The sequence below is a fragment of the Pagrus pagrus genome (genome assembly GCF_965226575.1).
Source record: "Pagrus pagrus genome assembly, chromosome: 9".
Taxonomy (NCBI): Eukaryota; Metazoa; Chordata; class Actinopteri; order Spariformes; family Sparidae; genus Pagrus; species Pagrus pagrus.
In genome coordinates this window covers 19,072,544-19,090,487 of record NC_140193.1, presented here as the reverse complement: position 1 = coordinate 19,090,487, position 17,944 = coordinate 19,072,544, and the positions used below count along the sequence as shown (strand labels likewise).

The window sequence follows — 17,944 nt, the reverse complement described above, 5'->3', positions numbered from 1 at the left end:
GCTTCTGTAAATAATCACATTGCCCCATGATGCGTAATTAACTGCCTTTGTCCTGACAGGATGGTACAGTCTTCGATGGTCGACCAATCGAGTCGCTGTCGCTCATCGACGCAGTCATGCCAGATGTGGTGCAGACGCGGCAACAAGCCTTCCGTGATAAGTTAGCCCAGCAACAGGCGGCCTGTGCCAACGCAGCTTCGACCTCTGGAATCCAGTCGAACACACCAAAGAATGGAGAAGCCACTCTCAACGGGGAGGAGAACGGCACTCACAACATGAGTAAGTCGACTCTTTAGTACTTTACTGAACTAAGATAAAAATGATGTGATCAAAAGGTAATAAAGTGGAGTAAAAAGAAAGGGACAAGCAGACAAGTCTCTAGTTTCTCGACCTGCAGCTCATAATAAATTGTATTTCTATTGAAATTTTAGATGATATAAGGGGCTTTTTGGCAAAAGTGTCAAGAATGAAGCTTCAACAGGGCTCCCATGGATCATGAGTTTTTCAGTTTGAGGGAAAATAAATATGGCCTTTCAAGTTTTTGGAAATGGACATGGGTCATTGAAAGTGCTTTGAATTCACTTGTGCAAGAATACAAATTGAAGTTCTTCTTGATATATATTTTTAAATATTTGTTTGAGGTTCTCTAAAGCTGCCTTGTTCTCATTAAAATGTTTTCACTGGTGTAACAGCAATTAACCTTGATATGTGCCTCAAAAGCTGTGTTGGCTCCTTGAAATTTCAGGGATTTGGGCCAAAAATTCGAAGTAAAATAGTTTCTTATTAAAATTCACCATATCTGTTGTTACTTTTAACTCACATTATCATCACCATGGCATAATAAAAACATTGACTCTCAGTGTTTTCTCAGTTTCAAATAGAAATGGTGCATGCAATGACTGCATGAATAATACACAGTAATATCCACAGTATTATATGAATCTGTATATGGAACAGGGGCGAGAATTCAAAGGCAGCAGCTACAGTACTCTTCCAACACTGTGTTTTGGCTCTGTGCTTTCATAAGAAAGCAGCCTAGAAGTTGCATCCTTAAACCTATCAAACACAGATGACCTGCCATAATTAGCGCACAGCTTTACACAGAGAAACAACAACAGCCGTGTGGCTTTCACAGAATGTGATATCGTTCGCAGCTTCCTCTGTGAGTGAAACCAGAGAGGTGTAGATCAGGTGGAACTCTAAACAAGGGGAAGAGGAGTGGATGTTTGTGTCAACACATCACCTAGAAATTTAATTTGAACGTGTGGAAGACAACAGGAAGAGTCGGGTGTGAGAAAAGTACACAGGGAAGCTTTCGCATAATCTTGAGGCTAGATTCTTTACTGTGGCTGGGTTCTCATTATACTGTGATAATTGTGTGCACTCCAAGTGGGTCAGTATTTTCAGACGGAGATAAATAAAAATAGCTCTGGCATATAGCAACCAAAACTTATTATTGATTTTCTTTGATATCTTCCTGTTATTTAAAGGCAACCCTTCACCTCCTTTTACATTTGGTAACAATTCATATTCATAGAGGTGACCTGCAGTTAATCTATACCACTCTTAAGGGGTTAAAGGATTATTCTGATATTTTAATGGTCTATGGTAACATATTTTGGTGTATAAATGTATAAAAGTACAAAAACTTTTGGAATCGGTCCAGTAGATCGCCTTAATCTTGCAGCTGCATAAATGCAACGGTTGCAACATAAACCTTACTCACATTATTCTCTGACAACACTATGGGAAGGATTCAGATAGAGATGTACCAGTTTTTGAAAGCGTAAAATCCTTTTTGTTTAATCAGAAAATGTATCGCTCTCTTCAAAGCCACCAGACTCCATTGACAAAAACAGTAATTTAACCATGCAGAATACTGGAGTTTGTCTAACGCTGCCTTGATTGGTTAAGTAGTTTGTGATATCGTGTTACTTTTTAACACATTAGTTCAGACCCAGAGCCCAGGTTTTAAAATACCATAATCATCCTTCAGGCTTGCTGACAAGTGCAGGCATGTGTGTTTGCCTGCATGTGTTGATGCATATATAAATATGTGTGTGTCCACTCTCCTCAGATAACCACAGTGAGCCCATGGAGATGGATGTAGATGTGGAGATACCAGCCAGTAAAGCCACAGTGCTGCGAGGCCACGAGTCTGAAGTGTTCATCTGTGCCTGGAACCCTGTCAGCGATCTGCTGGCCTCAGGGTGAGTCTCTGTCTGTGCTGAAACTGATCTTAATTCACGCTGGATGAGTCATATTATATCGCATGCACGCTTTGGCTTTTATTTTGGAAGATATATGGCTTCATAAGATCCACCGCTGACAGCTTATGTTCCAATAATCTTTTGACCCCCCCCCTCCTGTTGCGTTGGTATTCTGTTCAGCTCGGGGGACTCCACCGCTCGGATCTGGAACCTGAACGAGAACAATAACTCCAACTCTACCCAGCTGGTGCTGCGCCACTGTATCCGAGAAGGTGGCCAGGATGTCCCCAGCAACAAAGACGTCACCTCACTAGACTGGAATGTAAGTTCCTGATCATCCGTCAACATCTCTCCTATTCTAGCTTTACCTTGTGGAAAACGGACTGAGCAGCTGAGGACGGTTAAATAACAGGTTTGTTATCTTTCCCTCCAACAGAGCGACGGGACTCTCCTGGCAACGGGCTCATATGATGGATTTGCTCGGATATGGACAAAGGATGGTATGTCCTCCATCGTTCCAGCATGGTGTTGTTTCATTAGGTTTCTGGCATTGTGAATAATGCAACATCTGTGACATGTTCTGGAGGGATCTTTTTTTACAAGAAATTAATATGGGTCTTATCCATTAGGAAATCTGGCAAGCACCTTGGGGCAGCACAAAGGGCCCATATTTGCACTCAAGTGGAACAAGAAGGGGAACTCTATTCTCAGTGCTGGTGTAGATAAGGTATGTCGGACAGTTTTTGTTTCTTTTAACAGACACAAAGAATAATAAAGCTCAAGTAAACTGTAGAATATCATTTTTTTTGGTGTTCATAAACTACAATGCAAACTGCTGTGTGTTAACAGTTAATCTTCTTTACGATATAAAGTCAATACAGCCAGAGAACCCTGAAATTATTAATGTCTTGCATATGTTATATTTCACAATATTATATCATAGCGTCGTTTTAGCATGGAGCCAAATCTATTAGATAAAACTTTATTCATAATAAAGTGAGACAAAATGGAATCTGTACAAGTTATTTATATTAACTGCAGTTTTTGTGCTACAGTGACGTGTTATTTTGTGCATTATTCTTTGAAAATAAAGCTGTGTATCAGAGAGAAGTTGAACAGGCAGAGAAAAGAAATTCAACTTACAAAGACACACACCAAGGACGATGACTATGACGCTAGATGCATCAGTTATGTGTTTACCCTACCTACCTATTTAGTGTTTAATTCAAGGCCTGGCATTCCTTTGGAGTACCTCTTAAAAAGCCTTTAATATGTCATTATGTTTATAATGATGCATTCAGAAAAGCTGTACTCATTTGTTGAAATGCTCCATTTCATTTTCTAGACGACAATCATTTGGGACGCACACACAGGAGAAGCCAAGCAGCAGTTCCCTTTTCACTCAGGTAAAGCGAGTTCACTGTGTATCCAGAACAATAAAAGCTTATTATTGTAGATAATAAATAGGATCCAAAATGTTTCCTGCTTGGGCTCATAAACCTCAGCAACCCCTTAATGAACCTGTGCATTCAATTGTTTCACAGCCCCAGCACTGGATGTCGACTGGCAGAACAACACCACCTTTGCCTCCTGCAGCACAGACATGTGCATCCACGTATGTCGCCTTGGCAATGACCGGCCCCTCAAGACCTTCCAGGGCCACACGGTAAACAGCTTTTTCTCTGTTGCTCGTCTGACCTCATACCACGCTCGCTCCCTTGACAGTCAAGCTAACGAGTTTTTGTGTTTGGCAGAATGAAGTTAATGCCATTAAATGGGATCCATCGGGCATGCTACTTGCCTCCTGCTCAGACGATATGACCTTAAAGGTAAGACTAGTCCTCAGTCTGAGAGGTTAGAGACAACAGACCTGAGTGGTGATTTTTATTCAGACATATTTTGCTGTTGCAGATTTGGAGTATGAAGCAAGAGTCGTGTGTCCACGACCTCCAGGCTCATAGTAAAGAGATCTACACCATCAAGTGGAGTCCCACAGGCCCCGGAACAAGCAACCCCAACTCCAACATCATGCTCGCCAGGTGGGCGAATCTCTCACAAATAACACACATTTACAGGTTTCAAACAAAACATTGAACGTTTGGAATATGCTCCAATAAGTGTAGGAATAAGCTTGAATTCAAATGCTTGATTTGCAATAGGGCTGCCACAAACGATTATTTTGATAGTCGACTAATCACCGACTATTTTTTTCGATTAGTCGACTAATCGGATCATACGTAAATTGAATGTATAACATACAGTTTATCGCACCAGCATGCAGCTGCTCTTATATAACAATCATTAGCTTTCAGCTTGAAGTGTTACTTACTAAAAATGAAGACAATTAAGATGATAGTTCATTAAACCTTTAATGAAATATAGGGGTGCAACGACTAGTCGACTAGTCGACAAATAGTCGACTACTAAATTAGTCAATGACTAATTTAGTCGTCGACTAGTCGGTAATGACGTCATCGTGTGTGTATCCCACGGCATGCAATGCCACGCTAAACAGTGTTTCACCATAGCCAATTGAAATAGCTCAGAGTGAGACATCTCATTTTCCCCAACTTAATAAGAGCCATTGTTTTTTGTGCAATTCATAATCTGACTACTTTGATAGTCGACTAGTCATCGACTACTATAACGACTAGTCGACTAGTCGTTAGTGGCAGCCCTAATTTGCAACATACTGGGTGTTTCATCTACACAGTCACTCATTTCAACCAAAAATCTTTTGATACTTGTACTCTTGTCATATTATTTGTTGTCTCCTGGTGGAAAAATTGGAAAGCATTAACTAGTCATGATCACAACATACAGTCAAAGCAGGGCTGTACAACTAATAGAAAAAATAAAATCTTTTTTTTTTTAGTAGAAATAAAAAATGTAATGCAAAATGTATCATTCCCACTAATAGGGAATCATATCGCAATCACAATATCCGTCAAAAATAATTGCAATGTGATTGTTTTCACCATATTGTGCTACCCCAAGTCAAAGTTATTATAAACAGCTGGTAAAATAAACAAGAAGTGACATTATACATTGTTTGCTGTGGGTATGAAGGAATCCTGTAAACTTTTTTTAGTTCGGTTTTTTGGTAACAATCTACATGTGATGATAAAGGATTTGAGTCTGTAAATTGTTGGTTTAGTCACCTTTAAAGTGCTTGAAAACGACTTTAACTTCACTCTTAAAAAGCTGTATGAACCCTGCGTTACACCTGCAATATCAATTTCAAGTCCCAAGTTTGTGTGCTCAGAACAAAATATGTACATATGTGTGTGTGTATGGGAATGGGACACTTGACATGGCCTAGTATTCAGAAGAAACCCTGTTCTTGTTATTATCAGTGGCCCACAACCCTAAACCCTGACCCAGATGTGCATGCATGTGTAAACGTTCGAGTTCAAGTACGACAGGAATTTACAGCCCTTGCTGAAACCTATCATACCTGCATATAGTTCACATTGGAAATAAAGCTGTCATTATTATCACCACTTCCTGGAAGGAACTTGATAATCTTAAAGTAAAAGCCATTGTTGAACTCTACGTGTGCAATACATTTTAATTGACTTCAGTTTTGCTCCAGACATTATATCCTTCTGAGTTCACTTTAATTTGTTGCCGAGGGCACCCGTAGAAGATTAGCCCTGACTATTTATACCTGGGTGAGGAAGATGTGTTAATTGAAATCCTCCTCCTTTATATCACCATTGGTTTTCTACAGTGTTTCTGTTCTGGAGTCATGGATGCAGTTTAAGTTCACACATTTTTTCATTTTTTTGGCATAGTACCAAAGTGTGACCTTTGTTGTGTCGTGTTTCTACTTATAGAAGCTCTGATTAATGATGTTTCTGAGATGTTTTTACTTGTTAGAATTGTGAAATTGTCAAGGACAAGATGTTCTGATGCAGAAACAACCAACACATGATAACGATCTAAAGCTTTTGGCGTTCATTCACTGCAACATAAATCCTTGGAAATAATGACCTATGCTGTTGAGAGGCATTTTGCAGGCAGGTTACAGAGTTGTAGTTTTGATCATTTTAATGACTTGCAGAGATTTTTTCTGATACGGATAAATGTTTTATCTCACAAATACATTTAAAAAAATCCATTTAAGAAAAGGATGATCTTTAGGAGTCCTTGGTGCTGCTATAAACTATGCACTTTCTTTTCCCACAGCGCCTCTTTTGACTCGACAGTACGACTTTGGGATGTCGAGCGGGGGGTTTGTATTCACACGCTGACCAAACACCAGGAACCCGTCTACAGTGTGGCCTTCAGCCCCGACGGCAAGCACCTGGCCAGCGGCTCCTTCGATAAGTGTGTCCACATTTGGAACACCACGGTGAGCATCTGATTTAAATGGAAGAAGATTCATTGTGATCGGTAAATCGTGACAGAGTTGGTCATTTATTTGTTTGCACTGTTGTTTCAGACTGGAGCCTTGGTGCACAGCTACAGGGGCACTGGTGGGATCTTCGAGGTGTGCTGGAACGGCACTGGGGACAAAGTCGGTGCCAGCGCGTCAGACGGCTCGGTATGCCTAATCGTTTACAGCTCACTTATTTATTTCCTTTTTTAGGGTTTAGTGCGAATAAAATCAGCTCAGAAAAAGTATTTCTAGTACTAAGAAAACAACAAGTTAAAAAAAATGACATGTTGCTTGTAATGTTTTATTAAAGCTACCTTCTCTTCCCCCCTTAGGTTTGTGTTCTTGATCTCCGAAAATAGCGGACGTGAGACTTTGATGATGAATCCTGGAATGTGCAGCAAATTGCCTTCTTCTGACATCAGCAAACAAACTGTCACTGCTCGAGAAGAGCCGTAAGGTGGAATGAAACAAAACCAGTTTACCGCAGCAGCTGCTGAGGAGCCGACACCAGCTGACTCCAGTGCACCTTACAGTTTGTTGATGTGTGTTTTATGATACGCCAATGTGAAACACGTCGGTCAAGAGATCCCCAAGACTGGACTGAATCCAACTCCCTGGGTGCATCCACGTTTTAAAAGGTTTCTAATGAGGAAGTGCTGCGATCCCTCCGGGCCTCTGGTCCAGCTGTTATCGGGGTGAAAGGGTGGAAACACAAAGATGAGTTTTATATAAAGAGAAAAGTGTTAATGAGACACGCGTGTTTGGCTGTCAAAGGCAACAAATTGTGAAAGACAAGGTTGGGGTTTTAGATTTCCTCTGAGCAAATGTTACTTCATGGGACGTGATAAAAGTAACTGATACTGAAGCACTGGTTTGTCAGTCGACAGGGTGCTGTACTCTACTCAGTGGAGAATAGTTTGTTTCAAGAGTGCTTCTTGCTTTTTTTGGTCTATTTTCCACAGATGGACTTTTGAAAGTCAAAACTGAATGTGCCGCTGCGAGGTTAGTTCTTAGCTCACGTGTAACACCATGAAAACCTGCCAAGAAACAGTCCTAACCTCCTAAAATGACCTGCTCAGTTCACTCAAGATTAGAAAATGTCATTTTGTGGACAAGATGTGAAAAGTGTGGTTTACAAAGAGAATTTTCTCCCTTTTTTGGATGTAAATTTAAGAATGTAAAGATATGTAAATTAGATTAATACACAGACTTATATACTGTGTATATATGTTTATATACAGTACACTTTATTGCCATCCTGTAGGGGCTCATTAATGGCTAGAGCGGTCACGTCTTTGCTGACAAAACGTGATGAGACCTCTTTTTAAACGAAGTGCATGTCTCATCAGCTCCTTTTAATACAGTCTTTTTCAACTGGGCCAATCACATCCGATGCATCAAGTTATTTTGTTTTTCAGCGAGTCGCAAATGGCATTGACGCAGATGTGTTAAGCAGCTTTGCTTTCCACTACTGATCCCTGAAAGACACGGAGGAAATGTGCACCTCATTCACCTGCATTCAGGGAATCCTCTGGGGGGGAAGAGTCATCACAGTCCTCTGCTTGATTTCTGCTTTAACTGTGTATTGTATGTGGAACAGGACATCATGCAGGAAAACAACACCTGCTTGATTAGCATTACCATGGGTTCTCTTTGGCACTTTCCTCTGAACAATCTACTGAAAATTCAGAGCACAGTTTGGCCAGAAGGTGGAGGTGTGGAGGTCAAGCAAAAGTCCTGCTGTTGCTTTAAAAAAAAAAAAACTCTGATTGGTCTCGTTAAGTCCCACCGAACGCTGCCGGATGATCAGATTTGGTCAGATTTGAAATGCCTGTGTCGTGGGCAGTGAGTCTGCCTCCCTCTACTTAGTGGGATCTCATGTAAAAGATCTTCAAACTAACTCGCCACCACTTTGATTTGCCTTTTTTTCTGGTCCCTTTTCCTTTCAGTCGACTTCTGCTTGAGCTATGTGAAGTGCACTTTTTGTAATGGGCGGTTCAGCAAATTTTCAGATTTTGCTGAAAGTGAAGGGCCAATGTTTTATTTTTGTCTTTTTTTCTCCCTCTTTTTTTAATTGTCACGTTTGGATATTAAAGGTCCAGTGTGTAGGATTTAGGGGGATCTATTCATAATTATGTTTTCATGAGTGTTTAATCACCTTAAATTAAGAATCGTGGTTTTCGTTACCTTAGAATGAGCCTTTTATATCTACAGAGGGAGCCTTCATGTTTTCCACGTTTTAAGCGGCCGCTGTAGAGGAGGGTGAGACGCTGCAACCTCACCGCTAGATGCTACTAAATCCTACACACTGGTCCTTTAACGGGTGGTTCATTGTTTTCTGACTTTTTCATTTGAGAGCCATTATTGTCTGTGTCAGACTGAGAATTGGGCTGTGGGTCGGTGGCCTTTCTTGGCGTGCTAAGGAGCCCAAAAATGGATTAAGTGCTGTGACAGCTACTATCTCTCTCTCTCTCTCTCGCACCCTGGTCCAGGGTGCGGTCACCTGTTTCCAAGACAAAACGTTGAAGTCATTCAGTGTCTCAAATAAATCACTCTATTTTGATATCAGAAAACATGGAGACTGTGTCTTTAATTGAGTGTTTTTCAAAGCTCGATGTTTAAAATTGCTATGCAGCCCCTCAAAAGACAAAGAAAGTGTGACCAACGAAACCTTAAGAAATATTTTGGATATTTAATATGTTATAAAATGGATGTGTGCAAAAATACAAGATGGACAGTTCGATATACAGTAAATTGTCATTACATTCTTTGGGAGCTTAATGGAAAGATTGTGTATCACAAAACCAGCAACTAATTCAATGAATTTTCCATGGGGAAATCTTTCCTCCAGCACTTAAGGCACTTTTGAAAGTCAGCTATCGGTTATAAAAAAAAAAAATGTAATTTTCTAACTTTGGGACTGTTCAGCTGCTGTACCGTTGATGTAAAACCAAACTGTGCTGCAGACAGATTTAAAAAGCTTAGGAAGAAATAAAAGGCTTGGAATCAAGAATTAGACTTATCCTGTCGCACCAACTAATGAAATCTCATGACCAGTTAATACCTGGGACAATAGAGACTAAGTGGAGACAATCTAAAACAAAAGTAGCTTATAAAAAAAAACAATGTCACACAGGAAAAGTAGAGGGAGGCGGGTTGTTGATGACCCCAGCTAGTGCCTCACAGAGTTCTCCAAGGATTCTCCATCAGCGTCTACATCGTCATAGTCTCGTAGCTCGCTGGAAATGTTGATTTCAACTGTACTAGACTCTGAACCTAGCAAGACAAAATAGGGGCAGGTGTTACTGCACAGGACACCTTCACAACCTATAAAACTGCTGATCCATTGAGATATTCACACATCCCTTCATCATAAAATGTGTGCATGGATTCACAAATGTATTTTGGGAATTTTATCATGCAAGTGCAGTTTTTAATGTGGACATTTTAATGCATTGCTCTTTGAATTTGAGCCATGAGTCTTTTTCAGTCTGACCGAAAAACAGATTGAAGGCTTTATAAATGATTAAAAAAACCCATAAATCTTTTAAAAGATTAACTTTATTTCTGACTGAATAGTGACACAAAACAGTGATTTTGTACATGATCCTCTTGGTGCACAAACACAAGCTTGTATAAAATGGTATAAAATGCTTTACAAAATCATCCCAAAATACATTTCATTGTATCAACCGGTAGCTACTGCAAAGTTCACCACAGGCATAGATGCATGTGTCCCAAACTAAATAAAAGCAATCTCTGCTTCAAATAAGGATTTATAAATAAATACTTCAACGTGCTTTTCTGCTCAAGTCACACTTAAAGGATAAGTTCACCCAAAAATCAAAATTCCGTCACTATCTATCTATCAGCCCCATGTCAATGGAAAGTCGGGGGAAGTTTCGTTGTCCGTTAAACAAAAACAGCATTGCAGCATTCTCCAAAACAACTAACGTAGATGGGGACTTAAAAAAGAATAAAAGTTGTTTTTTCTTTTTTTAGCTTTAAAACAAGTCCCCATCCACTTCAGTTGTTCAGCAGAATGCTGCAACACTGTTTTGATGTGAAGCTCCAGAAATATTTTGCGGACTACAAAACTTCACCTGAAGTTGCATCAGCATGGGGACGAGCAGATGACTGACTTTAAAATTCTGGGATGAAGATCTTTAAGATCAAATCTTATCAAAGTGAGGCCCCAACACCTTGAAACTGAAGCAGCCAAATGTAATTGAGCCATCCTTAATGTGATTACTTATACCTCGAATGTTTTCTACTGTGACAGGTCAGAATGTCCTGTGTGTAAAATCCCAATGTCATCACTCAGCTACACTAAAAGTATAAATATTGACATTTTTATCCAGGAAATGCACATCAGTGTACAGACTACATGCAGCACATACAATTATATGCAGTGAGCAAGGACAAATGTATAAACACATTGATAAACCAGGTAAAATATGCTCAGCTGCCAGTTAGGTACAACTAGCTACACCTAAAGCACATACAGCAGTCAAAGATGGCACAAAATGAAGTTGAACCAACATCTTTCTTCTAGTTTGTTTTGCCAGATTGCATTTCTCTGAGCAAGGTGTCCCACAAAGATTGGCACCTGAGTGTATTTAACCTGGTTTATCTACATGTTTTAACAGCCTCTCCTCTCTCTGCATGTCATCTTATATCAGTAATAACATTTAAACGCTGTGATGACTTGGCACCCAAGCAGCATGCTTGACAGAATTTTGCATACATATCAAAGTTGTACAGTAACAAGCATGTCCTGCTACGGTGGATTAAGAATAGTAGCAACACTGTTGTCATCTGCTTATTATTTATTAAAAAAATGTGTAACTTTCTGTGCAATGTGAAGTATTTTATCATCAAACTTTTTTCTGCTCGATATCTCCAGAGCTCTGCAGCTGAAACTAATTGAATCACAATGATAAAAAGCTTTCCCCAGTGGATGCCATAGTGGTACCTCCCAAAAGAAAATACATCAGATATAGAGCACGGCATCAGGAGACACCATGTAACAGAGCTTCACCAGCCCTGATATACAGGTGAGCCGTTACTGTCAGTGAACGCCCGATTACCTTCTGAGAGGACACTGATGCCGTCGGAGTGGTGCTGCCCGTTGCCCATCGTGTTCTTCTTGGAGTCCTGGATGTGACTCTGGTAGAGCAGAGTGCTTCCCACCATGGGATTGTGGCCCGCAGTGTTGGGCACTGAAGTAGAAATAGAGTCCCAGGCCAGCTCCCTCCTCCTCTGCAGGCTGAAGTCCACGTCGAAGCCCGTCCAGCCGTGAAAGGCCAGCGTGTTCAGGAAAGCTTGCATGGGGTTCAGGATGCCCTATAATAGTGAAAACACAGAATAATGTAAGGTGTTGGATAATGATAAAACTAATGTTCTTCATTCTGTTTGCTGATATTTGTCCACTCACCATGATGAACCACGTGATGAGGGCTGCGTTTCTGATATCCCTGAAGCCGTTGTCATTGATGTCTGTCTGCATCTCCAGGTAGAAGAGGAGGCTCTCATTGATGATGTTGGGAACCCAGCTGAAACATCACACATGAATAATGAAATGTCTCAGTAACAGCTACAGTTGTAAATATAAATGTATTAAACTTTTGATCAAATGAAAATGTAGTATACAGTCTTTTGTGGCTCCAGAGGAAGCTGCATGTAATCTGATAAATTGCCTCCAGTGATGTCACTCGGTGGCTAATTTGCATCGTGGGTAATGTAGGCACCAGGTTTTGAAGATGAGTCCGCTGGTCAAGCTTTGCACTCTTATTTAACTTATTATGAACAGTTATAATCATTCGATACAGCAGAACCAGAGATCGACCTTTTATTATTCCAAACATTATTCTTCCTTTTCAAAACCTGCGATCCTCTCAACTAACTCTCGGCAAGAAAGTATACAAATGCACTTCCAAAAAATGTCAAACTATTCCTTTAAGTGTATCTTCTTGATAAAGAATGGTAACATACCAAATAAAGAACACCAGCATTATCTTAAAGAAGCGTATTTTTATCTCGGTGGCCAGCCGTCTCTCGTTTTCGGTGTAGATTCCTTGTCGTCCTTTTAGTAAAGATGTCACTGTAGGTTGGAAGGAGAGAAGAGGTGGTCAATGAAGGTCATGTCTGAGAAAGTGTTTGTCATAAAGAGATTCAGAGCGAGGAACTGACCTGCAGATATGGTGCGACTGAAGAAGACAGGATTGGCCACGAGGACGAGCAGCATCGGTGCGTATGTGGTGACATAGTGTGGGATGGCGTGCTGGAGGCCTTGTTCGCAACTGAAAAAAATGCAACATAAAATGTGCATTAGCATCAGTATCACAGCTAAAGCTAAAGAAGTACTATAATGTGGCGACTGCATGGCCGAAACAGGGAAACAAACATTTTTCTATCACCACAGATTGTCCGTGGTATATTTGACAAGTTATCCACAGTCTTTTCTTGTAAACAGACCATAATCGCATGGCGACCATTTTCCTCTGATGTCACACTCAGCTCAAACGCTGCTGCCTCCTAATGCTGCTGTAGAGAACCTTGACAATTATTCATTTCACCTCTTCCCAGCTGTTCAGTAATTTAACAGACAACGTTTAGGTTCAATCCGGAGCGACATTGGTCAATATTTCAAGATTAAACGACCTATTAGTTACCATTACACAACAGCTAACGTTAAACAATTAACATTCAGCTGCTTCCTGGCTAACGTTACTGTTTGATGATACAACGAAGTAAAGCCTAGTTTATGCTTCTGCGTCGCGGCGACGGCGTAGTTACGTCGTCAACCCTACGCCGTCATTGAGCATTCGAAGTTCTGCGTCGACAACGTAGCTACGCCGTCGCCGCGACGCAGAAGCATAAATCAGGCTTAAGTGTTCAAGATGCGCGTTGATATTTCAGAACAAGCGATATCTGACACCCTTCCACGCATATTGTGGAATACTAATGGTAGTGTTAGCTAGGAAGAGGTTGAATGCTAACGTGAGCTGTTGGTAGGTAGCTAATGGGTTATCAAATATGTGTTTTACATTGAAATATGGGCCTAATGTTCCTGGCCCAAAGTGTTGAAACGATAACAAATTCTCACATTCTCTACATTTACATGACTTATGACCTAGAACAGAGCCGTCGGACGTCATCCCATCATCTGAGCTTCCCACCCTGAGCATGATTTCAAAGGAAAATGGCTGCTGGCAGAAAAGAAAGTGACAAACAAAAAAGTTCATCTTCTTTGTTTATCTCATGACAAGACCAGCAGATGCGGAAAGGTGCTTGATGGTGTAATTAGGAACAACAAAGAGTCTTACTCGGAGATGGATGGGTAATAGAGCATGGCCACTCCTTCGATGCACAACAGCACAGCCAGACCCCACGTAATCATGTGGTAGAGGATAATGGTGCTGATGGGGAAAGAAACAGAGTCATGAGACTGAGCTCACAACTCATGCTGCAGCTCTGTATCTTGATGATTTTTCTTTTTTTTTTTCTTTTCTGTGCCGGCAGCAAATGTAGAACACAGACTGGGGGGAGGAAAGCATATTGTTGGCCCATTGAAGCACAAGAAGAATATTAAAGAACTGTGACTCAGACTACTTTCTCTGCAACAAATAGTGAAAGAAGAGGCATTAAAGGAGAAGTTCACCCACAAATGAAAAATAATTCAGTATCCACTCGCACAGATTCGTAGTCCACAAAACAAAGGACAAAAACATTTAAAATAAAGCGAGTCTGGTGTAATCCAAGTCTCTAAAAACCCAGAGATCCCAAAATGATTTGTAAAGATGTTATTTACACCCTTGACACGCGGTTAAGCTTGTGCACCTACTTTAGACTGGGTGCATGCTAACACTTTTAGTTTAGCAGTTACAGTGAAGATTATGTCTATTAATGTGAAGACTTTTGCTTCTTTCAATGGGGTATAAATAACATCTTTTCAAATCAATTTGGGATGTCGGGGTTTCCAGAGACTTAGATTACGCCAGAATAGTTGCATAGAACCATTAAATCTTTTGTTGTTGTTGTTTTAAAACAAGTCCCCATCTACTTCAGTTGTTTAGGAGAATGCTGCAGCGCTGTTTTGCTGTGAAGCTCCAGAAATGTTTTTTTATGCACTACAATACTTCACCCACCTTTCCATCAGCATAGCTGTGAGTAGATAATGACTGAATTTTCATTTTTGGGAGAACTTCTCCTTTAAATCTCTTGTAGACAGTGACGCGCAGTGAGAGCACAGTTTAAAGCTCTGTGCTTCATCTTGTTGAGGTGATAATGACTTGTGTCAGATGGAGGGTGAGGTTCAGAGCACCTGATTCCTGCTGATGTTTTCACCACCAGGAAGACATCAACGGCGTAACAAAAGGTCCACCAAAAAGAGGCGCTGAAAAACAACTGGATCCACATCTGTAACACACAAATTGGATACAGTATTCTTATGACATCATAGCTATAATCATTCTGATTATAAGAAGTATGTGTGTAATTGTGCTTAATTTTTGAGGCTGATCTGTTATCTCTGCCTTTTCAGTCACAAAGGATGCATTGTAGTAGCTTCACAGCTGGCTATGCACATGATTGCCGATCACGCATTAAAGCAAATGACTGCTTTTACTCATGAAATCTGGATTTTTCACAATGACCTCCCTTTCAAATGTCAAATGTCAATCTTCTAGCAAACAAGAAACATTCGCACGCTGAAAGCCTGAAGTGAACTGTTTGATAGCCAGACAGGGTGATGCTTTGTCCTACATACCGCGCTGCCGACACAGAAGACCTCTGGCCAGACATCAGTGCTGTTTGCCACCGAGATGTGGTCAATGATGTTTGGCAGGCCAAGCCAGACAGATGACCTGATGATGATACCTGGCAGAGGAAAACAACACATGATCTCTAACTGTAACTGTTGAGGAAATTAGACGATTCCTGCTCGGCAAGGCAGAGGAGAGGAATAAACAGGAGAGGGGATGTGAAATTACTTAACTTGTTTGTTCTCGGAATTATTAAGTGAATTTATTAATTAGATTCAGACATGGAGTCCTTGTAATAGCAGCTTTGTATCATGGAAATATGAACTGCCTCCAGGTGTGTTTTATGGGGGTGTTTCCATTTCCTACACCCTCACTGCGGAATGGAAACATGGGAGCTCTCCCACAACCTTAATGTGATGCAGGCTGCACGCTGTTGTGTATTTTATTTGAAATGGTGCTTCACGCTGTTAGTTTGCAGCGGTGAATGTACATGACCTCATCTGCCTTCTCCAAGGGCAGAGGAAAGTTATGAATGAGCAGTTCAAGTGTCGGCCGTAGAATGTGAAAATAATCTACAGCCTTTTCTGTATCAGTCACTTTAAAAACAATGCTGCATATGTTTGACGATGAATATAACTACTTCTCTGAACTGTGATTTGAATCATTTGAGGACTTTTTTACACGTTGTATGGACCTTTCCATCACAAACGTCAGCTAAGCGTTAGCTAACAAAAGGGCAACCTGTAATTCACTGTACCGGAAATGAAGACTGGTGATGATGTGTTATATTGTATCGTGTGGTGTTGGTTGGTTGGTTGGTCGGTCACTCTTTAATAGGGATTTTATCTGTTGCGTGGATGAATGGGGCAGGCCATGTCATGCTCGAGGCTAGGAAGGAGGCGATTTACCCAGCTAGAAATGCCATTATGTTATAAATAATCTTACAAAATTGAGTGTGTGCAAAATCTTAACTTTTTTAAATTTCAAACACTGACACGAGATGAATTTAAATATAAAAAACACTGTGAACCAGAACACTGAAATCCTAAATAAATAGTTTCACACTGTGTTTAACCCACATTATAAGGCCTGTGCTCATCAACACATAAAGCAATGATTTATGTGTTGCAACTGATATTTTAAAAATATATTTTAAATATATTTTAAAAGTAACTAATAAAGGCTACTTCTTTGTCTTCTGTGGAGAAAGTCCCCAGACTCCCTTATAAAAATCCCAAATTTTAAGACACGTTGCGTAAGGAGAAACTTTATGAATTTTGTGAAATGCTGTCTTAAACACATTCTTGACTATCTAGGCCTATTTGTTAATTTGGCAAATGGTATACATGAAGAAATTTCTTTATTTGTGTAAAAAACGTCGTTTGTTCCAGTGATGTAGGTGCACGTTTGCACAAATTGGGTCAGGGTTAAGAAGGGATCAGTTGCAGGTGTATCCTTAATGCTACTTATCTGTATTTGTTACCATCGCTATCATAATGGTAGTGCTGATTAAAATGTTAACGCATTCATTTATTAAGAGAGGGTACAAATATTCATTTTATGTGTTATTATTCGTTTATGTACCTCTTCTATTACCATGATACTGGATGTCTATAAGTTATGATACTGACAGTAGCTACCTGTTGATGTAAACCTGCAAACTGTGAAGGAATTGGTCACAAAAAAGAACAATGCTGCTTTCAACTCAACAAATAATAAAAAGAAAGGTTTGCAGTTGTTATGAGTCATTTCATTACTCACTTGAGAGGAGCATGATTCACTCTTTCGTTCTGAAATAAGCTGCTTCTCTATTATGCACAAACTTTATCTGAGCTGGTATTTGAGTTTTACAGTTGGTAATCAGGTTGGCTGGAAAAAGAGTGACATGTTCACAGCCTGTTTTATTGAATCCAAATGTTGCAACAGCTCATGTGGGATCACTTTATACTGAAAAACAAATCTTTTTCTTTTTTATGCCAGATAAATTACATTTTTTAACATAATTATTTTTATTTAATTTCATGCTTTGCGTCATGGGGCTTTGCTTAAAATCGCTTACCAACACACATTAAGGCTGAAAGAAGAACACTGCATCTCTAAAAGACAGTTTTCATAGCTGTACTAAACTTATGTTTAATGTCTCCTCTCTGTTTGGATAAGGCACGCACATATGGCGCAACAATGGAGTTTAAAACAACACATCTGCGTGCGTAATTGGCACCAGCGAGCAACCACGTTGTGAAATCTACTCGACCTTTCTCTCTCTGTAAAACAAAAAGTGGGTCAGCCTTTCTTTACCTGCGCATCCCAGTATGTCACATACACTGATGATGAACAGTATCCGGGAGGAGGACGCGGGCCTGGGCAGAGGATACTGTCCCAGTCGTCTGTATCCTTTGCGTTTCGGCAGAAGTTGTAAAACAGCGAACATGAGGCTCAGAGCCGCGCTTCCCAAACTCAACGCCCCGAACAAGACGGGCTGGAAGGAGACCACAAACTCTGTCGCCGCGTCTCTGTTCGGACAGCAGAAGGTCTCCAGCCGCGGGGATGCCATGACTGGAGGAAGGAGAGAGGGAGAGAGTGAC

At 40.5% G+C, this 17,944-nt stretch overlaps 2 protein-coding genes across 3 annotated transcripts in view; one reads left to right on the top strand and one right to left on the bottom strand.

Annotated features, from left to right (window-relative positions):
* Nucleotides 1-9,167, top strand: part of tbl1x (transducin beta like 1 X-linked) — a 27,618-nt gene extending 18,451 nt beyond the window's left edge. For both annotated transcript variants that reach the window (XM_084362970.1, XM_084362971.1), the window contains 12 exons: nucleotides 60-279; nucleotides 2,078-2,210; nucleotides 2,391-2,532; nucleotides 2,647-2,710; nucleotides 2,840-2,937; nucleotides 3,556-3,616; nucleotides 3,755-3,876; nucleotides 3,965-4,039; nucleotides 4,122-4,249; nucleotides 6,402-6,567; nucleotides 6,658-6,759; nucleotides 6,927-9,167. In XM_084362970.1, the coding sequence (XP_084219096.1) occupies nucleotides 60-279; nucleotides 2,078-2,210; nucleotides 2,391-2,532; nucleotides 2,647-2,710; nucleotides 2,840-2,937; nucleotides 3,556-3,616; nucleotides 3,755-3,876; nucleotides 3,965-4,039; nucleotides 4,122-4,249; nucleotides 6,402-6,567; nucleotides 6,658-6,759; nucleotides 6,927-6,953 (1,338 nt within the window). In that variant the 3' untranslated portion in view covers nucleotides 6,954-9,167. The remainder of the gene's footprint in view (nucleotides 1-59; nucleotides 280-2,077; nucleotides 2,211-2,390; nucleotides 2,533-2,646; nucleotides 2,711-2,839; nucleotides 2,938-3,555; nucleotides 3,617-3,754; nucleotides 3,877-3,964; nucleotides 4,040-4,121; nucleotides 4,250-6,401; nucleotides 6,568-6,657; nucleotides 6,760-6,926) is intronic.
* Nucleotides 8,161-17,944, bottom strand: gpr143 (G protein-coupled receptor 143). The gene is made up of 9 exons (XM_084362976.1): nucleotides 17,658-17,944; nucleotides 15,365-15,474; nucleotides 14,921-15,015; nucleotides 13,923-14,015; nucleotides 12,787-12,896; nucleotides 12,589-12,697; nucleotides 12,032-12,149; nucleotides 11,685-11,940; nucleotides 8,161-9,870 (listed from the first exon to the last, which is right to left on the bottom strand). Exons 1-9 carry the CDS (start codon nucleotides 17,911-17,913, stop codon nucleotides 9,767-9,769), a joined length of 1,251 nt encoding a protein of 416 aa, XP_084219102.1. The 5' UTR covers nucleotides 17,914-17,944; the 3' UTR covers nucleotides 8,161-9,766.